This window comes from Eulemur rufifrons, chromosome 2 (genome assembly GCF_041146395.1).
Source record: "Eulemur rufifrons isolate Redbay chromosome 2, OSU_ERuf_1, whole genome shotgun sequence".
Taxonomy (NCBI): Eukaryota; Metazoa; Chordata; class Mammalia; order Primates; family Lemuridae; genus Eulemur; species Eulemur rufifrons.
The window spans coordinates 81,774,106-81,798,973 of NC_090984.1; the positions used below are offsets into that span (position 1 = coordinate 81,774,106).

General features: G+C 34.7%; 1 protein-coding gene across 2 annotated transcripts in view; it reads left to right on the forward strand.

The window, feature by feature from the left end:
• ATL1 (atlastin GTPase 1) overlaps positions 1 to 24,868 on the forward strand; it is a 50,689-nt gene that overhangs the window by 13,049 nt on the left and 12,772 nt on the right. For both annotated transcript variants that reach the window (XM_069486944.1, XM_069486936.1), the window contains exons 2-8: positions 1,401 to 1,648; positions 5,248 to 5,382; positions 5,841 to 5,945; positions 8,722 to 8,772; positions 11,308 to 11,364; positions 19,707 to 19,799; positions 20,918 to 21,056. In XM_069486944.1, coding sequence (XP_069343045.1) covers positions 1,401 to 1,648; positions 5,248 to 5,382; positions 5,841 to 5,945; positions 8,722 to 8,772; positions 11,308 to 11,364; positions 19,707 to 19,799; positions 20,918 to 21,056 — 828 coding nt within the window. The remainder of the gene's footprint in view (positions 1 to 1,400; positions 1,649 to 5,247; positions 5,383 to 5,840; positions 5,946 to 8,721; positions 8,773 to 11,307; positions 11,365 to 19,706; positions 19,800 to 20,917; positions 21,057 to 24,868) is intronic.

The window sequence follows — 24,868 nt, forward strand, 5'->3', positions numbered from 1 at the left end:
GATAATAAAACCAGTCAAAGATAAAATGAGAAAGAAAATCATAGACTCAAATTATTCATGAATATAGATGCATGCTTCTTAAAGAAAATTTTAGCAAACTGAATCCAACGTTGTACTGTACCCTGAAATTATTAGGTTCATTTAAAAATGCTAAGGTGAATTACTCACTACATTGAGAAGTTAGAGGGTGAAAAACCATATGATCATCTCAATAAATGCACGAAAGACATTTGATAAAATTTATTATCCATTTGTGATTTTTAGAAACTCATAGTAAACTAGATGAGAACTTCCTTAATCTGATAAGAAAAAGTATATCTACTAAACCAAACCAAACCAAACTGTAAGCAAATGTGACCCCAAATAGGAATATGTTGGAAACACTCCCTTTAAAATCAGGAAGTCATGCCTACTGAAATCAGGAGTTATGTACATTATCACACCTTTTATTCAGCATTGCATTGAATGTCTACTAATTTAAGAAAAAGAAAAGAAATACATCAAGATTTAGGAGTTGGAAATAAAACTGTCATTATTTGAAAATCGTATTTCTGTTTCCACATTAAAAAAAAACCCAAAAGTATCTACATAAAATTTATAGGAAATAATAGAATTTAGCAAATGTTTCAATATTAGATCAATATATGAAGTCAATTACAGTTCTTTACCCAAGTAAGAGCTAGAAAAATATAATTAAAACAAGTGAACCATAGTTAGCAACAAAAACTGTAATGTACTGAGGAATTACCACTAAAGAGACAGAATATTAAACTGGTAGAAAGAGTTGGGATAAAAGTTTAGGTACCTACAATCTAATCCCAGGTAGACAGTTACCATCTATGTGAACTTGAATCTGTCACTTTCTAGTAGGTGTGAAACTTAATTAGATTCTTAATTTTCTCATGTCAAAAATACATATAATAATAAATACTTTGCTGGAACATTATAAGGATTAAATAAAAAACATGAGAAAGAAAAATACTATATCAGGAGGTCTACCATTTCTTTCCTTCTAAATCCCGTTTCCTTCTCTTGGGCAAGGTCAGTACATCTTCGACTTTAGTTTCCTTATCTATAATAATATTAATACTAATAGCATTCTTAAGACTATACTTTCAGGGAGCATTTCTATAGTCCGTTACTAATAGCATTCTTGAGAATCTGTGATTCTGAGCCCTTCTGCATATTTCCTCCTATGTATGTTCTCCTTTAAGAAGTGTTGCAAGGATCCTTTATATAAGTAAGCTATTTCTAGGGGATGGAGAAGGTGTGAACTAAAGCTAAAACTATTCTAATTCCACTGTGCTCCTGCATCAGATGTTTGAGAGTTAAGAGGTACATAGAACATTTCTTGGCACTTTGAGATGATTAGCTGAACCAGTTATTGCTTTGTTCAACAGGTGGATTTTCAGAAAAGGCATACGAATGGAGCTCAGAAGAGGAAGAGCCAGTGAAAAAAGCAGGACCAGTCCAAGTCCTCATTGTCAAAGATGATCATTCCTTTGAGTTAGATGAAACCGCACTAAATCGGATCCTTCTCTCAGAGGCTGTCAGAGACAAGGAGGTTGTTGCTGTATCTGTTGCTGGAGCATTTAGAAAAGGAAAATCATTCCTGATGGACTTCATGTTGAGATATATGTACAACCAGGTATGTAAGATATGCATATTTTAAAAAGTTTTCTTGTTTCTGTGCTTCTGTCACTTTGTGTTTTTATTTAGTGGTGTTTGCTATTTTCATTTCTGTTATTAAGTACTCTAAATATGAACCAGTTAAAAAATGCTATGGTGTGACCATTCCAACCTCAGTGCTTTGGGTACCAAACTACACAGGCTACTTTTCTCTGAAGCTACTTTGCTGCATTTTCCTTAGAATATAATTATTTTTATTCTTTTAAGAACAGACACTGTTTAATATTATGATTATAAACTTTACATGTTACAGTATTTAAAATGTCAGATAACTTTTGCTGTGATTTCTATCTTATAATCTCTTTTTCCCTACATTTACTATGACGTTTTTCAAGCATGCAGCAAAGTTAAAAGAATCTTATAGTGTATACCTGGGTACCCACTACCTAGATTCTACCATTAACATTAATATTCTTGCTTTATCACTTGTGTCTCCATCTGCTCATCTCTTGTCATTCATCACTCCATCTTATTTTTGATGCATTGCAAAGTAAATTGCTGACATCAGTACACTTTCCCCTAAGTATTTTAATATATATCATTATTATATATAGGTCAGTATTTAGGTTTTTTAGATAAAATTTACATACAATAAAATGTCCAAACCTTAAATGTGCATTTACTGATTTTTGACAAATGCATATGCCCATGTAGCCCCAAACCCTATGAAGACATAGAACATGGCCATTACCCCACAAGGTTCCCTTTTATTCTTTGCCGGTCAGTCCTCACCCTCACCCTGCGCCTAGAGGCAACCCATAGTGTCATAATGTTTGAGCCAACATATGACACAGAAATGAGACTTTAAGTGACCCAAGATGAATCTAAAGCAGAAGGATAAACAGGAGATTAATGAGGAACAAAAGGTTGGGAATGGAAATATTCTAGTATTTTTCTACTCTTTAGTCCATAGCAATTCTGATGCAAATACAAATGTTGAAGCAGAATAGACACACAACCCAAAGAAGTTTGTATTATGTATTTATACTATAATTATTCATTTTAGATTGATCATTTATACTTCAGGTATTTTTGAACAATTTTATAATGTTAACTTTAACATCTTCTATCTCTAGCCTCAGTTCTAACAAATCAAGAACAGAACTACCGAAATAATTCAGGCTTTGAAGGCAAACAAAAGTCTTACCGATCTTTATTTCTCACATAGCAACGTTAGTATGCTACTTAACACAGGTGGGAAAATTGAATGAACAAAATTAATATACTTTCTACTCTTTGGGATTATACAGCTTTAGGCATATTCCTAGTTTTAACTGTTAAACATAAGAATGAAATACTCAATACTACTTGTCATGTTGCTTGTAGTAAGTAGCATTTGCTCAGATTAAAGTGTGCCAGAATTGTCTTTTTTTTTTTCTTTTTCTGCACCTAGTAGAGTATTCAGAAAGCAAGAGAGAATAGGAACACTATTTTGCTGTTCCTTGCATAAGGGCATGTATCATTGACTGGTTTAGAGCAAGTCCTACTTTAATTTCTGCATATATAATTATTATTCATATTAGAATGGCAAAATTCAATTTCAAATATGATGATTTATGTTCTTCTTAGCAGGAAAACTGTTATTAAGTTTATCCTATACCTGGTGCATAGTAATCAAAAAGTGATTTTTTTGAGAAATTATTTATGAGTGTATACTTGAGCAAATGATACAAGCTGAATTTCAGATCTGACAAAGTAACTATTTGTGGACATTTTCCTTCCCTTTCAGAATTATTTTTCAGGCTTAGGGTTTTAATAAATATCTCGAGGTAGATCACTGGCCTGGAGTCAATGTTACAATATTGTTATTATGCTAATTCATAATCATCACAATTTATTCAGTATGCATCCCAAGATTTTTTCCAGGCAACACCTTATTAGACTAATTTCTACATCAGTTAGTATTTATTGACTACCTGCTACATGCCCTGCATTGTGCTAAGCACTATGGTGGATACCAAAGAAGACATAGATTTTGCACTTAGACATCTCACAGTTTGAACAAGGAGACAAAATTAAGATACATGGAATATTAATATTTAGAGCATCATTAAATGCTAATCCATGTGTTTCTGAGTGTAGTTCAGGGAAGGGATATATCTGTGTAGGCAGGAGTTATCAGGGAAAGCTTCATAGAAATATTGGACCTTAGGATAGATTTGCAAGATGTGCGAGATCTGGATCAGGAGAGGGAGCAAGAAGGGGCATTCTAGACTATGAGAAATGAACATGATATATGCAATAAACAGAGGGTACACCTTCTTTCCTACAGTGAAGATGAAGAAGTAATAAGATTGAATATGTATGTGCCAAATAATGAAACCAATTCATAGAAGAACCAAACTTGAGCTCTTTATAAGAGTCTAAAGTGCTTTATAGAACAAGATAGGATATAACAAAATAAAATTTTCTTTTATAATAGTTTATATATACTTCTTATTAATCTAAGTAGTCTGATCCCAAATTCCTCTGCATTACTTAATATGAGGTTTTAGATTTGAGAATTATCTAATAAAGTATTCCAAAAACTAATGACTTATTCTCACTAACAAATATCAAAATAAGTATAACTACTATTAACCAAGGTCAACAATGACTTACTAAATCTAAGGGTTATTTTCCATTCTCTATCTTACATAATCTTCAGTCTTTATACAACTGACAGTTTTTTCTATTCTCCCTTCCTTTGGCTGCTCAAATCCATCCATCTATTCCTCCCCATTGTCCTGGCCCTCGTTCAAGCCCTCAATCATATTTTGACCTTTATAATACCTCCCACTTTTCCCCTTTCTAGATATCATTTTCCTTCCCTTCTAACTAGCCCTTCCTGCTTCTAAAATAATCTTTCTACTCACAATTGTCATGATAATTCATCTCTGCTTCTTCATAACTCTCTACTGCCTACAGGATAAAATCTAACTCCCTTAAGCACCTTCCTAATAAGGCCTTTCAGAATCTGGCCATCTGCCAGCCTTTCCCTGCTACTTGCTCCCTCCTCACCCCATACCAAAGCATTTGTGTATATCCTGACATACTATGCTCCTTCCTCCATCTCTCCCTCCCTTTCTTCTCAGAATGCTTTCTCCAAATTTGCTCACCTGGAAAATTCCTAAATATTCTTCTAGTCTTAGCTCAAACATCAGCTCTCCTGTGAAGTCTTACCTGACCAAGAGTTTTCTATGCTTCCATTTATGCCTTATATACATTTATGCCTTATATACATTATGCCTTATATACAAATGCATATCCATTTTGATATGCACATATTACATAATAATGGTTTGTTAGCATGTCTATTTCCCTTTTAGGCTATATGAGTTTCCTCTGGTCTGGAATGATATCTTTTCATCTTTGTATCCTCAGAACCTAGCATAAACTGTGGCAGATGTTTGCTCCTATGTAATTATTTTTTGATGTGTAATGTGATTATATCAATGCAATAGATATGCCTATATTGTTCCTTTTGACTAGAGTTGGAAAGGGATAAGAATCAGAATGGTTGAATGAAAAAACTATAGACACTTCTAGTTTCATATTGCAGACTTTATTAACTTATAGGAATCAGTTGATTGGGTTGGAGATTACAACGAACCATTGACTGGTTTTTCATGGAGAGGTGGATCTGAACGAGAGACCACAGGAATCCAGATATGGAGTGAAGTCTTCCTTGTCAATAAACCTGATGGTAAAAAGGTATGATGCTAACTTCTTAAGTAAAACTGAGAGTTTTCACTTGCAACAGTTACCACTTTTCAGGATCCTTGAAAATGCTCTTTTGAAAATTAATTTTGCCCATTTGACATGAAGCTTAAGGGAGAGGTAGCATCCTATTGCATGATCCCTGTTTCCCTTTCTTGTGATCCAGGTAGGCAAAATTATACAGACAATAGAAAAACAGATCAGCAAGCTAACATCTGCATTTTGTTTCAATGCCACAAAAAGTGTTATGTTGAATTATCAAGGAAAATTTATTTCAGCAATCAGCACCCAATTAGTATTTTTATTTTCTGTGGCATTCATGGCATGTGTAAGAAATTACCTAAAATAGTATTCATTGATAATGCTTTGCTTTAGTTCTTATGATGTTAATGTTGTGGTAATCCTAATACCCTAGAAATTCTATAATATATCAATAATGTACTTGCTTATAGGTTGCAGTGTTATTGATGGATACTCAGGGAACCTTTGATAGTCAATCAACTTTGAGAGATTCGGCCACAGTATTTGCCCTTAGCACAATGATCAGCTCAATACAGGTATGGGCTAAAATAAACTCATTTTGATGGATGTTTCTTTAACTAAAATTATGAGTATATATGTTTCTACATACATATGATAGTAAGATAAGCAACGGCAATGGCAAATCATATGTATTATGTGACTCAATTAGCATAACAGTTTTTGTGATTTCTATTAGAGTAGAATTGTTTTTGTTATTGTAGTCTAATTACTGATAAATTTTCAAAGTGACTGCTTTAGTCAGAAAAGGATATATTATCTTATGGATATTTTTTCTATTTAAAGCCTACAATAAAATCAATAATATTAAATCTCATATGTGTATACATTGGGGCCATCTACTATAAGTTATATTTAATGAAACAGGATTTATATATATATAATTTTGTTTTACATAGCCAGTGGAAACGTTTCTAAATGTAAAAACACTTATGTGTGTTCATAGCTTTTTAAAACACCTTAATATACATTTAAGAAAGTAAATGCCTTTAATTTTTTTTTTTTTTTTTTTTTTTTTTTTTTTTTTTTTTTTGAGACAGAGTCTCGCTCTGTTGCCTGGGCTAAAGTGCCGTGGCATCAGCCTAGCTCACAGCAACCTCAAACTCCTGGGCTTAAGCAATCCTTCTGCGTCAGCCTCCAAGTAGCTGGGACTACAGGCATGTGCCACCATGCCCAGCTAATTTTTTTTCTATATATATTTTTAGCTGTGCGGATCATTTCTTTCTATTTTTAGTAGAGACGGGGTCTCCTTGCTCAGGCTGGTCTTGAACTCCTGACGTTGAACAATCCTCCCGCCTCGACTTCCCAGAGTGCTAGGATTACCAGCTGCCTTTAAATTTTTTATCTTCTTGTCCTTTCCTTTTTTCTTTCTCTTTTTAAAAATATTGTTTTTGAGGTTATTGTAGGCTTTCTAAATTGTCCTGAAAATCCTTGAAAAATTTTATTATAACCAAAAAACATATAGCATAAAGGATTTTAAGACTGTTTTTAGACATTTTTCAATTCACTGGAGGGAGCAAGAAGAGAGAGTGGCCAAGAAACAGAGCAGATCAATAAAAAAAAAAAAAAAAGGTGTGGTAGTTTCTTAAAAAGGCAGGAAAGGCAAAGTAGTTAGGATGAGTAAGTCAAGGCTGATATAAGCAAGTATAGAAGATGGAGCGAGTATGAATTGGCAACAAGGGCATCATATGTGGTTAGGACAACCAAGAGAGGGTAAATAAGAGGAGGAAAGGTAGATTGAATTTGTTTTCTAAAGCAGCGGTCCCCAACCTTTTTGGCACCAGTGACTGGTTTCATGGAAGACAATTTTTCCACAGACCAGGGCGGGATAAGGAAGAGGGAGGATGGTTTCAGGACGATTCAAGCACATTACATTTATTGTGCAGTGAAACCTCTCTGCTAATGATAATCTGTATTTGCAGCCGCTCCCTAGCGCTAGCTTCACCACCTCAGCTCCACCTTAGATCATTAGGCCACAGACTTTCGTAAGGAGCAGGCAACCTAGATCCCTCACATGTGCAGTTTACAGTAGGGTTCGGGCTCCTGTGAGAATCTGATGTGGCTGCTGATCCGACAGGAGGCGGAGCTCAGGCAGTGACGTGAGCAATGGGGAGGGGCCTAAATACAGTGAAGCTATGTTGGCTTACCCTGCCGGCCACCTCCTGCTGTGCAGCCGGGTTCCTAACCCGCCACAGACCAGTATGCGCCCCGGTGTTGGGGACCTCAGTTATAAAGGACTTTAAAGTAAAAGCTGTGGAAAAAAGTCATGGTTATAATGATTGACTAGCTTTTAAAAATCTACTTTTTAAAAATTGACAAAAATTGTATATATTAATCGTGTGTGATATATTTTGAAATATGTATACATTGTGGAACGCCTCAGTCAACCTAATTTACATATGTGTTACCTAACATACATATTTTTTGTGGTGCAAAAATCTACTTCTTGAGTGAGCCTTTAAAATAACTGACTTAATATCTAATTTATTCATAACTGACAGTATAAACCACTTACACAAGCCAGTTAAAATGATATAGACTTTGCCTTTACTATTTACTATTTATATTTGACCTGAATACACTGAATATTTTTATAGAAAAATCTGGTAAGTCCACAGTATTGCCTAATTTTATTGTTTTTATTATTTATTTTATTAATAATTACTTATAATAATTATTAAATGACAGAAATAGTCTGTTATTTAAATAAGTACACAGAGTATATGTTTGTATCATTACATAAACATGTAGACATCTTTAACTTTTCTTTGAAGTTAATGATATTTATTCCTCTCAAAAAAAATGTCATCTTAATGCTGTGATCTGTTCATGAGACAATAATGCATATGTATAAGGATGTGACATGATATTCAGAACCTAACTTTTATGTGATGATAAGTAAAATAATTGTGAAGAAGTCAACATAATTTTTCAAAATAAAATCTTCATATGGGTTGCTCAGATTTAGATTGCTATTATTTTGGTATCCTTAGAAGAATGGTTTTTTTTTTTTACTAATTGCTAAATTGGGTTCATAAAATAATTTTAATATTCTGTCTCCAGAACAGGTGACTATTTGTTTTTGGAACCACTTTATGATCATTATACATTGTTTATTGTCTCTCAAGTTTCTTTTACTCCTCTTTTAAGGTCTTATAAATATCATTATGTAAGCATGTATGTAAGAGAGTTTAATTTTGTGATAAGTGATAGTTAGAAAAATAGAGAATGACAAAGTAAGTGCTTAGGATGATGCCAATTATCTTCTCATTTTGACTTTATTTCTTAATCAAGGTATATAACTTATCCCAAAATGTCCAGGAGGATGATCTTCAGCACCTTCAGGTAACAATATTTACATGCTTTTTTGTATATGTGGTAGTCTTTTGAACATGCATAGCAGAATGTTTGGGGATGATTTAGAAACATAACTGAATGGGGCTATTTCCAGGTTTCTTTTTCTGGCTCTGTATGATTATGTTCTTTCTAATTCAATTTTTAAATTTGTTTGTTGCTGTAAAGCTGCATACTGTCAGTCCTGTATATGTGAACATATATGGCAAATCAGAGTAGAGAATCTTTGGTTTAAAAATTACCCAAAATGTGAAGTTGAAGTCTTAAGGTCAGGGATTTGATCATTGTTAGTATGATATCTGATATATGCCATATTTTTTCCTGTGGACCACTTTGTAGACAAGAACTGTGAGGGTTGACTTGATGATAACTAATAGAATTCTATTTCAGATCTGAAATAGACCTCAGCAATACCCAATTTATCCTTTATATTTTATAAATGAGGAAAATGAGGCCAAAAGAAATAAATGACTTGTTGAAACTTATATGGCTAAGTAATGGTAGAGTGGGAATAAAAATCTGGCCATGTGACCGGGCTCCTTCCACTCTTCAAGCAGTGTTTAAATCTCAAAGAACGAAAAGGTTAGGTGTTTCCTAAAGATGATTCACATCTCTGTAATACTCTCTGCTCTCTTTCAATTTATGTTATTCTTGGTTACATAGGAAAACCTATTATTTCTCTGATAGTTTTCCTTCTGCATATTTTACAGAAAAATTTGCTTTCAATATATTATGTTATCCAAAAAATATGCTATCTTGGCTATCAGAGCCATGTAGCAAAATGTGCAAATTTAACAATAACAAAGGATGATAGAACAGAGTAATTTAAGACATTGGAAATATCATTTAGAATTCACATCCAGCATGCTACCAAATACCTCACACCGACCATCTACTGTAACAGAGGGAAGGGCCTGAAGAAAAAAATACATATCTTTTCTGTCTCTTTAAAACTTCCCCCACTCTTTTTGGGAACTGCAGCCCGGCCTGCATCCCTGAGGCAGGTTAAGTCCTTTGTTAAAAGAGATAACTCAGCTATCCCAGGCAGCACCAGCCCCTCCAGGTGGGCTGCTGGCTGAGGTCACAGGCTTTGTCTTTGGCAGAGATGGGACAATTAGAATTAACCACAATAGCCTAGAACTGAGGGGCCCTCCCTTTAAAAGCTCTATATTTCTGCTTATGTTCAGGAAATTTGGATTTTGAGATGAGAAGGTCTACCATTTTTCCTCCTTTGCTGGCAAAGTAATAAACTTCTCTTTCCTCCTCCTCAAACCACTTGTTCTCGTTCTTCTGATGTGGCCTTGAGGACAAGTGCCAAGTTTTCGGTAACACTGACAAATAGGCAATATGCTGAATAATTGTTAGATGTTTTTCACAATAAGAACAATTACTTCTTTGGGCATGTGTCATAACCTAGCCAACTACTTTCCAAGTTAATGACATGGCGTTGTTTGATACTAGTTTAAAGGTTTCTAAAAAAAAGTGCTGGTTTTGGACTTTGATATTGCATAATATTTTTGGAGGTAATTTAAAAATTTTCCTATAAATTACAATATCTCAGCCTTCTTAAAAAGTTGTTATGAATTCAAATTATGTTAGTAAATGATTCTAATGAGAGTATTCCTGGATCAGCTGCCTTTTAGACATGATATTCCAGACTTCATCACTCTAATCAGGTGCCTAATAATTATGTTTGCTTTCTAGATTCTCATAGGTCCCACAGGAGAGGCAGTGTGGTGCTTGGGGTGCTACTCTAAAGGGGTAAAAGATGGAAATCTTGTATGTCAGCTTTCTTCCCCAGCTCTGAGAAGCCACTGTGGCTTGTCACTCTTGTGTAGGAAGTGGCATTTCCTGTGTTCTATGGAGAAAGCCACTGGGCCAGTCTGGATAAAACTTTTATCAGAGGCTCAGTCACAGTTACCCCCTCAAGTCTATGTTCTCCAAAAATCTTACGTTGGCAACACAAAACTCATATTATCGTGCATCATGATCTCAATTGGGAGCAATAAAAAATAAGAGAAGGCAGTGTATTTGATTCTCCACTTTTTAAGGCCAATGCCTAATGCCTTTGTAATAATCCAGGCCATTGTGTCATTAAATTTCCTCAGGCAACAACTTTTGTAAATGTATCCTATATAGTTTATGGCTCTCTGGTCTAATCTATGCAAACCCTGCTTTGAAAGGTCATTTAACATCTGTTTTCTTCTCCCCATTCTTACCTACAAAAAATTAAGTCACATTCTAGAGATAAACAGTATTCATTTTCAAATGAAAACTTTATTTTTTAAATGTACTTTAAATGTCTTTAATTTTTAAATATCTAATTACCATAGCTCTGTTTTACCTGTCCAGTACTTATTACCTGAAAATGATTATCATAATCTTAATAACACACAGTATTCTGTTACAAGTAGGGGAAAAAAACGAACAGAAGAGAGCCAAGAAGTAATACTTAGCAGATACTGAAGTGTTCTCTCTCTTTCTTTCTGTGTTGGTGTATATATGTATATGTAATTTTTCTTCTAGCTTTTCACTGAGTATGGCAGACTAGCAATGGAGGAAACATTCCTGAAACCATTTCAGGTAAGTGCAGGTTAAATGATGGTAAATTCTTAATAGATTTTCCTGAAGACTATAATATGGTATATTAATTAATTAGTTAAGGTCATGTTTCTTTTTCATTTTCTTTATTTCATTGAAGAAGCATTTTTGAATACCTATTTAATGCTGTTTGACGCAAGGAGAAGATAGAAATAGGGAAATGGAAATTTTATTAATTATTAAAAAAAATTGGGGTATAAAAAAGATGAATTGGACATTCTGGTTCCCACCAGAAAATCGGCTTTTCTTCCCTGAACTCAGCCCTAGAGATGTCATAGAAACCAGAAGAAACTGATGAATTTGTCAAAAATAAAAGCTAAAAACAAACAAACAAGACTCCTGGGACAATAAAAGAGGTTGCAAGCAGCAGCAAAAGTTGACTGAGCATCAGAGAGGATATTGGGTTGGGGGGAATGTTTTAAAGGTGCCCTTTTCTTTCTTACACATTAACCTGTTCCATTGCCATTGAGTATCAAAACAGCTGCCAGCCTGGCCCTTGCTGGGGACAGCAGGATAACGTCAGGGAAATATCGAACTTGGACTGAGTAGCACCTGGCCCTTTAGTGCTCCTTTCTGCTCCTGCCCCTCTTTAAATACCAAGAACAAGGATATTATTGTTAGGGTGGAAAGCCTGGTAGGTGCTCACAGCACGGGTAGAGAAAGATTTCTCATACAGAGATTAGGATAGAAGGAAGAGGTTTATTTACTTTTCCCTGGGGAAGGGGAAAAGGACCAGCACGAAGATGGAAAAAGGAAGAATATGCTGGCCCCAAAAACCAGCTATTGATGCTTTTTAAAGGGGGTTGTAAAAATGGTAGGATACAGCTGAGAAACTGCTACATCTGCTCCTTCCTTTCTTCTTGGTGGCAGGTAAATAACAAAAACTGCAAGTATGTCAAAGTCTAAGAATTAGCCTCTCCACCTTTCCTTGGAGATGGGATTATCTCAGGAGATGTGAATCTGTCCTGGAGATATAGTTGAGGCTGTAGCTCATTCTCCTGCTATTTACTCAGAAACTTTGTAAAAGCAGATTCTCAAACAAAAAAAAATTTTTTTTTGAAAGAGAGATTTACATATCTTTTCCATCCATTCAGCTCTTTTCAGAAGTTGTACAAAACAGAACTCCTGCAGGGTACCTGTTAGTGAGAGAACTCATAGGATTGATCTTTAACTGTTACTGAGGAAATTGTGGGATTAGATATTTTCCTGTTATTTTTGCAAGGCCACCCCTTTCGATTATAATTCAGTGCAGCAGCCCTTAAAAACAGTACCTGGAGGGAGGTACAGACTTAAACACCATAGACTGTCCACCTGAAGCGCGACTCTTCAATCTAAATTTATCAGAGGGAGCCCAAGCTAAGCTCTAGAATTTAGCTCCTCCCTGCAGTTACATATCACCAGCCAGATGGGTCATACCCTGAATATGAGCATACAGGGGAGTTCAACAATTGATAAAGGGGAAAGAAGAATGGCTCAAATGGCAAGAAATTTAAGATAAGCTGTAATGTTATCTTTTCTTGTATAACAAATCATTCCAAACCACAAATTTTCATTAACTCCCACAAGTTTTGAAGGTGAGGAAACTGGAACAGTTTAGCCTGCATGGTTTTGGCTCTGGGTCTCTCATGAAATTATACTCAAGATGTTGGCCAGGGAGACATTCCCTAAGACTTAACTGGAGGATCCACCTCCAAGCTCATGCACATGGCTGTTGGCAGGAGCCTTCAACTCCTTAAACGTGGGCCTTTCCGTGGGGCTGCTGACAGTGAGTCATCCACTTGGGAGAAAGTAAGTGGCCAGGAGAGAAGCCACAATTTTTTTTATAATGTAATCTTGGAAGTGACATACCATCAGTTCTGCCATTTTCTGTCAGTCAACCCTGGCATAATGTGGGAGAGGACTAAACAAAGATGTGAATACCAGAGCAGTGATCTTGGGGGCCAATATCATATTGATACGCCATAGTTTGTATAGCCATCCCCCAATTGTTGAGCATTTGGATTTATTTCAGTTTTACACTATCATTCATAGTGGTGTTATAACACTCCTCTTGAATAATTTTCCTAAAGGATAGTCTCCAAAGGGAGGTTAACATAATAAAATAAATATATATATCATTTGTAGTATATATATAGCATAGGTCCATTATTTGCCCCAGTTCCTGACTGAATTTAATTCATTAAAAAAGTATTTATGACTTCATATGTTTTTATCTGAGCAAATTAGGCTAATTTATATTCTTGGTTTTTATCTGTACCTATATATGTAAACAAACCAAGATTTCAGCAGTGTAGAAAAACTGATGGCTTTTGAAATAAGGACTGGAATTCATAAAGATCCAGACATGATCTATGTAACTCATACAGATTATCTTGGGAGGGGATGAGGCAGTGGATATGCTGGGGCTAGGTCATCCCTGTTCATGAGAACCAATTACTAAATATTCTGGAATTTTATAAACCAGTTATTAAACACTTAGTAGCTTGAAATCAACCATGGTGGTTGTACTTACACCACAGAAATTGGCAAATGCTACAAATCAGGCTCTTTTTTTTTTTTTTTTTGTCAGAAAGCTAGTTTACCAGCATATCGTTGGATGGGAGCATCAGGCAGGGAACCCAGGAGTTGGAACATTGGCAATGATTTCATGATTATTATATAGATTCCTAATTTAAAAAAATAAAACTTTATATTTGCTTCTGTTGTACATATGGTCCTCATTATTTTGAACTGGGAAGATGCCCAGTGAAAAAGACAAAGAAATGAAACTAAAAGTGCACAAGAAAAATGCAAAATATAGCCAAATCCACATACTTGGTTTCATTTATCCTGGTTCTTGAGCCTCTATTTTCCAAAAGTTGCTTCCTAACCTCTATTTTCAAAATACATGTTTTAAGTAGAAATGTTCCAAATATAAATTATTTTATTTTGACAAATTGTGACAAAAATGGGCATCTTTTTTAAGTTAGTAGACTATTAAAGGTAGTAGATATAAGTATTTTTAAATTCTCCTTTCCACAAGAATCTCTCCTCTCTCCACAAGAATCTACAAAACAAAAAAAGAGGGAGGAGAGGCTCCATCTTAGTGAAACAAGAAATGTCCATAATCACACACTAAGTGTCCCTGTTTAAGGAAAAAAGATGTGATCCAAGGATTTTATATCCAGCAAAATTGACTTTCAGGTATAAAGGGCCAAAATTCTTTTTTTAAATTTATTTCGATAGATTTAGGGATACAAGTGGGTTTTGGTTACATAGAGGAATTGTATAGTGATGTCTGGGTTTTTAGGGTACTTGTTGTCCAGATAGTGTACATTGCAGCCGAGAAGCAGTTTTTCTTCCCTCACTCCTCTTTCCCCACTTCTGAGTCTCTAGTGTCCATTGTACCACTCTGTCTGAAGGGCCCCAACTGTTAATGAACATGTAAGAATGGAAGGAATATTGTTCCCATGACCCTTAATGAGAAATCTACTAAAGAATGGGCTTCAGATAAGCAAAGATGACACAAGGACTAGTGGTGAGCATTAAATATATATTTGTGGAACTAAGACTAAGTGAAGGATAAATAGAGAATACCATACATAATGCCTATCTTTTATAACTAGATTGATAAAAAAGTAGAAGAATGAAAACATATGCCAATTTTTTTTAATGTTTTCATTAAATATTCCTAGTAGTTGATGATAGTAGTAGTACTGCTACTCTGAGGATATTGTGTATGTATTATAGCATTTAAAAAATGAATAACTGTGGGATATCATAATTCATTCATCTCCTATACCTAAAGAACAAGATTCTTGATTCAAGATTCTTTGACAAGGAGATCTGGATGTAATATAGAAGTCCAGTGGAAACTCTATAGTCCTCAATTTGAATTAGAAATGTCAGTATGAATTTATGAGATGTTTTATCACACACACATACAATTATATCCTAGCTCTGCCCATTGAGAAGACCTAGAAACACTGACCAACTCAATAGATTTGCCAGGATTATAATCTTGAAGTATCATATTCCACTAAAAGAAACCAGTGCTTCTTAGAGAAATATCTGATTCTAGGTCAAGGGCAGGAAATGAACTTAGAACATCTCTGGGAAAAAAAGTATCATAAAGGTATGTTAGTTATTTTTCTGTATTTTTTTTGTTTGTGATATTTTGTCAGTTTTTTTAAATGTATACTTTATTTTTCTTATTCTAAATAAACACTTTCAAGCCTAATTTTGCATTCTTTTTTTTTTTCTTTTCTTTTTCTTTTTTTTTTTTTTAGACATGGGGTCTCACTTTTGCTCAGGAGGCTGGTCTTGAACTCCTGAGCTCAAGCAACCCTCCCGCCTCAGCCTCCCAGAGTGCTAGGATTATAGGCATGACCCACTGCACTCAGCCTGCATTCTTTTTCTTATAGGGGCTTCTCCCCTGCCCCACCCTGCCCCACATGTTGTGTAGGCTTCAGGCCTCACAAAACCTGGATTGCCACCCCCTTGTATACCACATGTGCATAATGAGAGCCCCTGAAGAAATGAATGGAACAAATGACAAAATAATAGAGATAATAAAGGAAAAATATTTAAAGAGATGATAGAAGAAAACTTACCTCAAGTAAAACTTGCATCCTCATACTATATCCTTAAGAAAAACTAATACATTCCAGTCAATATGACAATATACTTAGTAAAGTTATTGAACTTTTAAGGACAAAAAGTCCACACAGAATTTTCCATAGTATTAATAACATTTCATGGGAAAAGATAGATGAATGATAATTGACAAAGTTTTGAAAGAGTCACCTCAAGAATTTTATATCCAGCCAATTTCTCCATTAACTATAAAGGCAACAAAATATTCTCGAGAATGTGAGTACTCAGGAAATATAGTAACTCTCTCTCTTCTTGAAAAACTGTATGGGAAAATTCAGCCAACTTATATTTTATTCAAAGTAAAAGCTCAGATATGGAGAAGTTAACAGCAAAAGGATTTTTAATGCACTGAATCCAATTAGATACAACACTAAAACCAAATAACTTTGAGTTTTATGAATACAAAGCAGATAAATATTAAATCAATATTAAATATTTTAAACCTTGACATTATAAAATTGATAACTAAAAAATTGGGAAATGATTTATTAACAAATCTGTTATAAGCACTGATTCTGTGCCAGGCATTGTTCTAGGTCCTAAAGATACTATAATGAGCAAGAAATTAATTAAGTTTTGCCTTTAGAAGGCTTATCATCTATAATTAACAATCTATAAAATTATAGTACTGATGTTGACATCTATTTTTTTTTTTCTGTCTAGTTCCCAATCCTCCCCTTCTTCTAGCAGTAGAACTCCTCTTTCCAGTAGAGAATCTATTCTCTTTGGTTCAGGTGAATCTGATGCTATTCACACCTTACTTAGAGATACCAATTCAGACCATCCCATCCTTTGACCACAGTGATTATTTCTAGACTCGGCATGTGATCTAAGGTGGGCCAGTCCCTGGAAATTTCCTGGCATAGTTATCGTGAAAAATTGATTCACACTGGTGTTGCTTAGCTGGTAGGACACGAATCTGGATCTCAGTGGTGATCTTGGCCATCACGTAGGAGAACTGATTGGAGAAAGAGCCTTAGTGATGTCATTTAAGCGTCCTGAGTCCTACTGAAATCAGCTACACCACTGACCTTTCCAGTTATGGAACCAATAATAAATTCTCTGATTTTTAGCTTAAGCTTGTTAGAATTGGATTTTATTACTTTCAACTGAAATATGTCCATCAAATTCTAGTATTAAATATTATAATAGGGGAAGTTCAGGATAATATGGGAGCACTTAGCAGTAGCACATAAATAAATTCTCTTACAATTTCACATGCATTTGTGATATCTTTCAATGTTCATTATATTTTAAACATTTATACTAAAACTGCTATTGGTTTTATTTCAAAGTTATGACAACAACAACAACAAAAATAGCAGATAGTTTTATGTCTGTGTAGGGAACAAAAAAAAAATAAAATAAAATAAAAAAATAAAAAAATAGCAGATAGAAGGGAAGAGTGGTAAGAGGAAGTTTAAGAATGCTAAATCATTGCAGGGAGTTAAAAGTGAAACATATATTTAAAAAGCATGACTCCAAACCAATAAGGAAAGATAGACAACCAATAGAAACATTGACAAAAGACCTGATCAGGCACTTCACAAAAGAAAATGAACACAAAGGGCCAATGAACATATGGGTGCTCCATTTCATTAGTCGTCAGGGAAATGCATATTGAAACCACAATGGGCTACTACCCCCCACCCTCCAGAATGGTTAAAATTTACCGGAATGGTTAAAATTTAAAAGAAAATACCAAGTGTTGGAGAGGATGTTACACATCAGGAGCCCTCTAACACTGCTGGTGAGATTATAAATTGGTACGGCACTTTGGAAAACTGAAGAGTATCAACAGATCCAGAACATATGCATACTCTATTACCCAGTAATTCTGCTTCTGGGTATAAACCCAAAGGAAATGTGTACATATGTTAACCAAAAGACTCTTGAATGTTCATAGCAGCACTATTCATACCAGCCAAAAACTAGAAACACTGAAATGCCCATCTACAGTAGAATGAATGATTATTCACATAATGGAAATTTGTGCAGTAATGACTGTGTGATAAGCAATCATGTAATAATATGATGAATTTCACAAAAGTAATGTTGAGTGAAAAAGCCAGACCAGAAGAATACATCATGTATGATTTTACTTATATAAATTATAAAAACAGGCAAAACTAATCTATGGTTAAATTAGTTAGAAATCAGACTAGTGGTTACCCTTGGGCAAGGACTAATGACTAGAAGATAACAGGAGTAGGGGCTTGCGGCGTACTGGACTTTCTCTCTCTCTTGATCTAGGTGCTGGTTACATGGTGTGTTCAGTTTGTGAAAATTCGTTAAGCCATATACTTATATGTTTAGTTTTGTGTATGACTTAAAGATTTAAAAAGTAAACTTTTTTTTACTTACACATTAATTTTATTAGCAGTAAATGTGATTAGCTGGCAACATTTCGAATGGTTGTGAATGTAACTTCAGTTCTCCAAAGTGACACATACATTTTCAATCTAGAGGGCTCACATGCCTTCTTTGTGTAGTTAGTAGACTCCACTGACAGATGCTTAGAATGTCTACAATTATGTGTTCTAATGTTAAAGAATAATTGAAATTCTTTGCAAATGGACTTGCACACTCAAGAGTGAACTATTTTTTTACACAAAAAGCTTACCAAGAATAGGACAGTGGCTCAAAAACCACTTTTCTAAATATATTTCCATACAGAATAATTTCAAGATATCATTAGTAGTTTATTATACAGTACTCTATTTAAATAAGAATTAAAAAAATACTAAGCATGTGAAAACTGCAACACCACAAGGATTGAGCCATTTTACTAGTATAATGAAACATTAGAACAGTCTTGGAACAGGCAAGCAAAATATTCAGAAGGCTGAATATTTGACTTTCAGTTCAATGTTTTTCAAAATCTTTTTTTCTTAACTTCAAAAGAATTTGTCAGAACTTGTAATGGTGAAAAATCATTTACTTGAAATTCAGCAATGTTTTAAATATCACCTCATTTTTCTTTTAGACAGTTAATTCCAAGTATATTTTAATACTTTCTATTTAAAATGCCACATATAAAACAATTTCACTTTTTATGAAATTACTTTTCTCCTTTTTTCTTCCCTTCAGCCCTCCTCCATTTGTGTATATTGCTAGGGAAATGACTGGATCATGTTCATCAAATGCTAACTATGGTTAAATCCAGGAGATGGGATTTGGGGTATATTTAATTTTTTTTTCTTCTGGACTTTGCTATCTAGGAGTTTGAACTTTTTATGATGACTGTGTTTATGTATCATTTCTATAAAAACATTAAAATAATTTCTTTAAAAAAGAAAAGCTGATCTTATATCTTATACCTGCATTCACAGCCATCAAACCTAGGAAGACCCATAGAAACATGTTCTACACAAAATCTGGTTATAGTTACAGAGTTCCATTCAGCCAGTTTGAGGGTCATCTCTTACGTCTCATCTCTCAGTGGGATGCATTCACCTTGGCATCTTGTAGGCAGCTTTCTGTTCACACTTAGTGGCAACACATAGGATGACCTTATAGGGGAGGGACCACTCAGAAACTTTGAAAGGTTTTGTTTGCTTTTTAATTCCACAATGCATTAACAGTAAAAAACACTAATCAAATGACAATGATATTATAAACGGCTTCAGTGAAAAGCAGATGGAGGCACCTGAAGATCCCCTTATCAATCCTTTCTTACTGTTTTTTAGAGTCTGATATTTCTTGTTCGAGACTGGAGTTTCCCATACGAGTTTTCATATGGAGCTGATGGTGGCGCCAAATTCTTGGAAAAACGCCTCAAGGTTTGTTAGCTATTTAGGGGCATGAAATTTCACCAATAATAATCTAGAATTATTTTTGTTGGATGATTTGCTGAATGCTCAGTAGGCACAGTCTCATTTGACCCTAATAGTATCTCTATGACTAAACTAAGAGTGATATTTAATACACTACTTTTAGAGTTACAATTTTAAATATCAATAATTATGATATAGGTAAATAATTCCTTATAGATACCTATAAAACAATAAGTTATTCCTAAAGATATAAGTTTTACGTTGAAGATTAAATCATTTCAAGGCTGATAGTACAAATATCAAGATTTTTGTTTTACTAGAGGTTTAAAAGTCAATTTAACAGAAATATCTAATTTTGAAATCCCTGAAGTCAATCTTAGAAGATTTTGCTAGTAGTTCGCAGAAAGTAAAATCAGAAGGCCTTCCACTTTCTACATCGTGATAGTTCAATATTGTATGAACTGTTTACATTGAGCAGATATCACAAAAATACATACTAATAAATCGGGGGGGAAATCCAAAATTATTTTAAAAAGCTCCTTGAAAATTGGGATCGGTGAGCTTACCCTATTAGGTTTATAATTACTTTTAGTGTAGTTTGTCTACACTACAAACTGCCAAATACATGTTTTAAAAAAGGTGGGGTGGGGAGAGGCAAGCAGTTTAGCCTGTAAGTAAACACTCAACTATTCAGATGCCCTTCTAGAATGCAAATGTATACTTACCAGGTGACAGGAGGTCGTCTTGAGTATCTCCTGAAAAGAAGGTAGGAATATCTTATGATTTATTTGTGTCTCTTATGAGTACTTTGAATTAAAATTTGAATCTGTACGAACCAGCTAGAGTAAAACCCCACTAATTTGTACTAAAAAATGGGAAGGCCCATCTGAGTTAGCATAAGGGCAGACACTTGTTAATTATAATAACTAAGCCACATGTCTGCTGTGCTACTTAGATGTGGCTGTGTGGGCAAATTCACCTAAGACTTTCTTATTTCCTTAATAGCAGCCCCGTCATGTCGTTTTTATCACTGTGGGACCAAACAGACATAGCAACCATAAGATGCCACAGAATTCCTTTGTTTATGTTGAAAGTGGCTTACACTTAAGAATGATTTACTGCAGGTCTCAGGGAACCAGCATGAAGAACTACAGAATGTTCGAAAACACATCCATTCCTGTTTCACCAACATTTCCTGTTTTCTGCTACCTCATCCTGGCTTAAAAGTAGCTACCAACCCAAACTTTGATGGAAAACTGAAAGGTTTGTCTGTCTTTTAATGAATGTTTACATCACTTAGTCTAATTATAAAAGTGTCATTTTATCCACTGGGCTTATGGCTGATAGATAGTTCAGTTTATTCACTTATGTGAGAATTGGGAATGCTGGCTGGCGCTGGAGCTCCTCCTCAGAGAGCGGTGGGGTTCTGTGGGCACCGAATGTGTGTGCTGCCTGAGGAAATAGGGCAAATACTGCATTCACCTGGGAGGGCGCAACCCTCATGCTCTCACCTCTGGCACTGAGAAATGTTTCTTAATGTCTTTATACTTAATTTGTCTTATCTACATTAAAGGAGAAAATAGGTATCTATAGTATTGGAATGTTGTATTAAGTTATGTAGTTAGAGCTTGAAAAAAACATTGCATAGTAGTGAATTCAGGTCTTTAAAATTGCTACTCAGCTGGGCGTGGTGGCTCACACCTGTAATCCTAGCTCTTTGGGAGGCTGAAGCAGGAGGATGGCTTGAAATCAGGAGTTCAAACCCAGCGTGAGCAAGAGCGAGACCCTGTCTCTACTAAAAATACAAAAATTAGCCAGGCGTGGTGGTGTGTGCCTGTAGTCGGGAGGCTGAGGCAGGAAGATCGCTTGAGCCCAGGAATTTGAAGTTCCTGTGAGCTAGGCTGACACCACGGCACTCTACTCAGGGCAATAGAGTGAGATTCTGCCTCTAAATAAATAAATAATTGCCACTGAAGAATTTAATTATAAATTATTAAAAGCATTGTTAAAAATGAAATCCTCTCTGAATGAGGACCAGTTTCTGAAAAAACCAAAAAGCACTAAAGTGTTTTTCAAGTAGTATGTACTTATCGTATGTAATTATCTCTTTAACAGAGGCTTGACTATTACATGATTCAAAATAAAAAAATAAAAAAAGGTTGGGGTAGAGGTGGGAGTTGGGGAAACAGAAGTTAATCTTCCCTAATAGATAGTCACCAGGTCTTTAGACATATGCTTCCTAGTTAGTACAAGGTAGTACAAAGACATTTCTGACTTTTTTACTTGTAAGCCTAGCATTGAGTATACCACTTTTGTTTAATTTACTATGGCCTTTCTGTATTGTACCAGGGGTGAGACAGTGACATAACAAGCTTTTCAGCACAATTATTGTCAGAGGGATTTAAAATTACTTTTTAAAAAGGACAATATAACTTGTACCCAGTTTTATGAAATGCAAATTTGAAAAGCAAAAGTATTATTTTTTTCCCCTGTGTCCATGGCATTTATTCTCAGATACCTTATATTTAATTTTGGCAGGTAGTACCATAAATAGTCTCACATTTCTCAAACATCAGCAATGCTTTTATGCACATTTTAAATTATCTTACCTTTATATTAATACAACAGAACAGATATCAGTAAGCACATATTAACATGTGGATGCCAGGATCCTATAATTTCACTGTCATGAATTCCAACCTACTAGTGGACACACAGATCTCTTGATATTGTGCAATTATCTAATGGCTTCAATGTGTTTTGAATAAATTACATAAAGAGAGGGTTTCCACAAAGGCTTTCTTTCTTCTCTGGAATTGGGAGCCATAAACAGGCAGAGGAGGGGCAGGCCTTCAACAACAGTCCTTTATTGGTATAAAAAAGTACTCTGGCTTGTTCCATTACTATAGTATTCAGCCACAGTTCTTAAATTAACTGATATATTTTGTAATGAAAGAGCTCAGGGAGAGAGTTTAAGACAAATCATGCAAATATGGAATCGCACTTTTCAACAGATTTGTTTTCCATCATATATTATTCACAGTCTACACATATATTGACCTACACAATTGGTTTACAGCTACCTGTAAGCTATGAGTTTACCAAAGTGGCTAGCCTGGGAGAAAGAAAAGTGAAAGGAAGCTTCAGTTGCCATAAAAGCTCCATCTTAATGAGGCTTTTATATTTTAAGGGATAGTTGCTAAGTCCCTCTTGTGTGCAGAAATGGTCTACTTTGCCTCACTGTTTCCTTGAGCAGTTTTGAAAGTCTGCTGTCTACATTATTTTTCCATCCCACCCTGAATCTTATAACTTGATGTGATTTCTATTGAGGATGTCTTGTCAGCTGTCCATGCTATTCTCCAGAAGGCTGGCATCTGAGTCGTTGCCTCTGGGGAAGAAATGTCTCTGAATAAACAATTGTGCAAAAATTGTTCTTTGATAATGGTTTCTCACATACTCTTTCACACACTTACAGAAATAGCTTTCTAGCTCATTATCAGTAGTAATACTTGTTATAATAACTACTTGTTTGTGGTCCCTCACAGTATTGCAATTCCAATTGTTATTGTCTATTTCCAGTGTTATTTAAAACTTTTAACACTATGATTAAATTTAATTACTATTAATTTAAAAGCTTCCCACATAGAAAATCAAAAAGGATCAAAAGCACTGAAACATATTTATTCATGCTATATTCAACCAGTTCTTACTAGGTGCCTACTGAATACCTGCCCTAGCATAGCAAATACAATCTTTTAATTAATAAGGAGTTATTCTTTTTTTGAGATTGTTCTGAATTATAATACTATATGGAGAATGACCTGGTAATCACATCATAAGTTATGGAGCTGCTTCCTTAACAGTTGCAGTTAGACTTCAGAATGCATAGCAAAATGCTACTGCAAGGTGACTATTTTTAAAAACATGTTTCTAATATCTTGGCCGAGTCAGGAAATCCTGAGAAAATATTTCCCTTAGTTAATTTATACAGCAATACTACACTGCTGCATCTCCCTGTGGAGTTCTTATAAAGCATGCATCGTGTCCTCAATTATTATAGCAGGTCACCACCACTTTGGCCAAGCCCCTAAGGACCTAGTAAGATTTTACTCTTGTGGCAAAAATTACTGAAGAAATGATGAAAATAGAACATCATCCGGAATCATGATCTATCCACACATACTTATTGAATACTTGTAGTGGCCAAAGCTTATTAATATGCCTCTCCAAATTGATCTGAACTGGTCTGCAGATGTTCTGGGTCATGTATTTACCGTGTTCAACTAATATTATTAGCAAGAGCTCACCACCTATGTATGTTATGAATATATTGTTCTTACTTTCTGAATCCAAAATTGGAAAACCTAGCATGGGTCCTAATAAGAACAATAATGGCTAATGCCATCTTCAGAACACATTTTTAATCCAAATGTGTGGTTATTTGCCGGTTACTTTAATGATACCACACTAGCTGGTACATTAAATGCACAGGTATGTCTTATTTCATTCCAATTATATAAAGAAATTTGGGGGGAAGAAAGTGGTTTTATAAGGAGAAAACTTTGTTTTATGCAGAAATTCAGGAAGAATTCATACATACTAGACATATGTTATAGTAATACTCTACTAAAGCTTAAAAAGCATAAAATCATATACAGAAAAAGAAACTCATTGGTATTGGTGAATACAGAGACACTGCAGGCAACAAAACACAAAACAGAAATGTGGTAACATAAATACAAATACCAGTATTGTATTCCAGTGAATACTTGTAACTAAAAAGCAAACCATAAAAAATACATTTGAATAAACCTATATATAGTAAAAGCAAAATTGTAAGTGAAAATTGGTACAATGCAAACAGCAAAATAAATTTGAATAAACTCCTATACAAGTACCCATAAATCATGATCACTAGAATTTCAAAGTGATACAAAACATAAAACAAAATAAGTTTTAAGGATATCCAGCATCATGCTCACACATGTCACAAAAGAAGTGAAGAAAACATAAATACTAACATAAACCAGTATTTCAATGTACACTGGGGCTATAATAACAGGGAAAATGCAAAC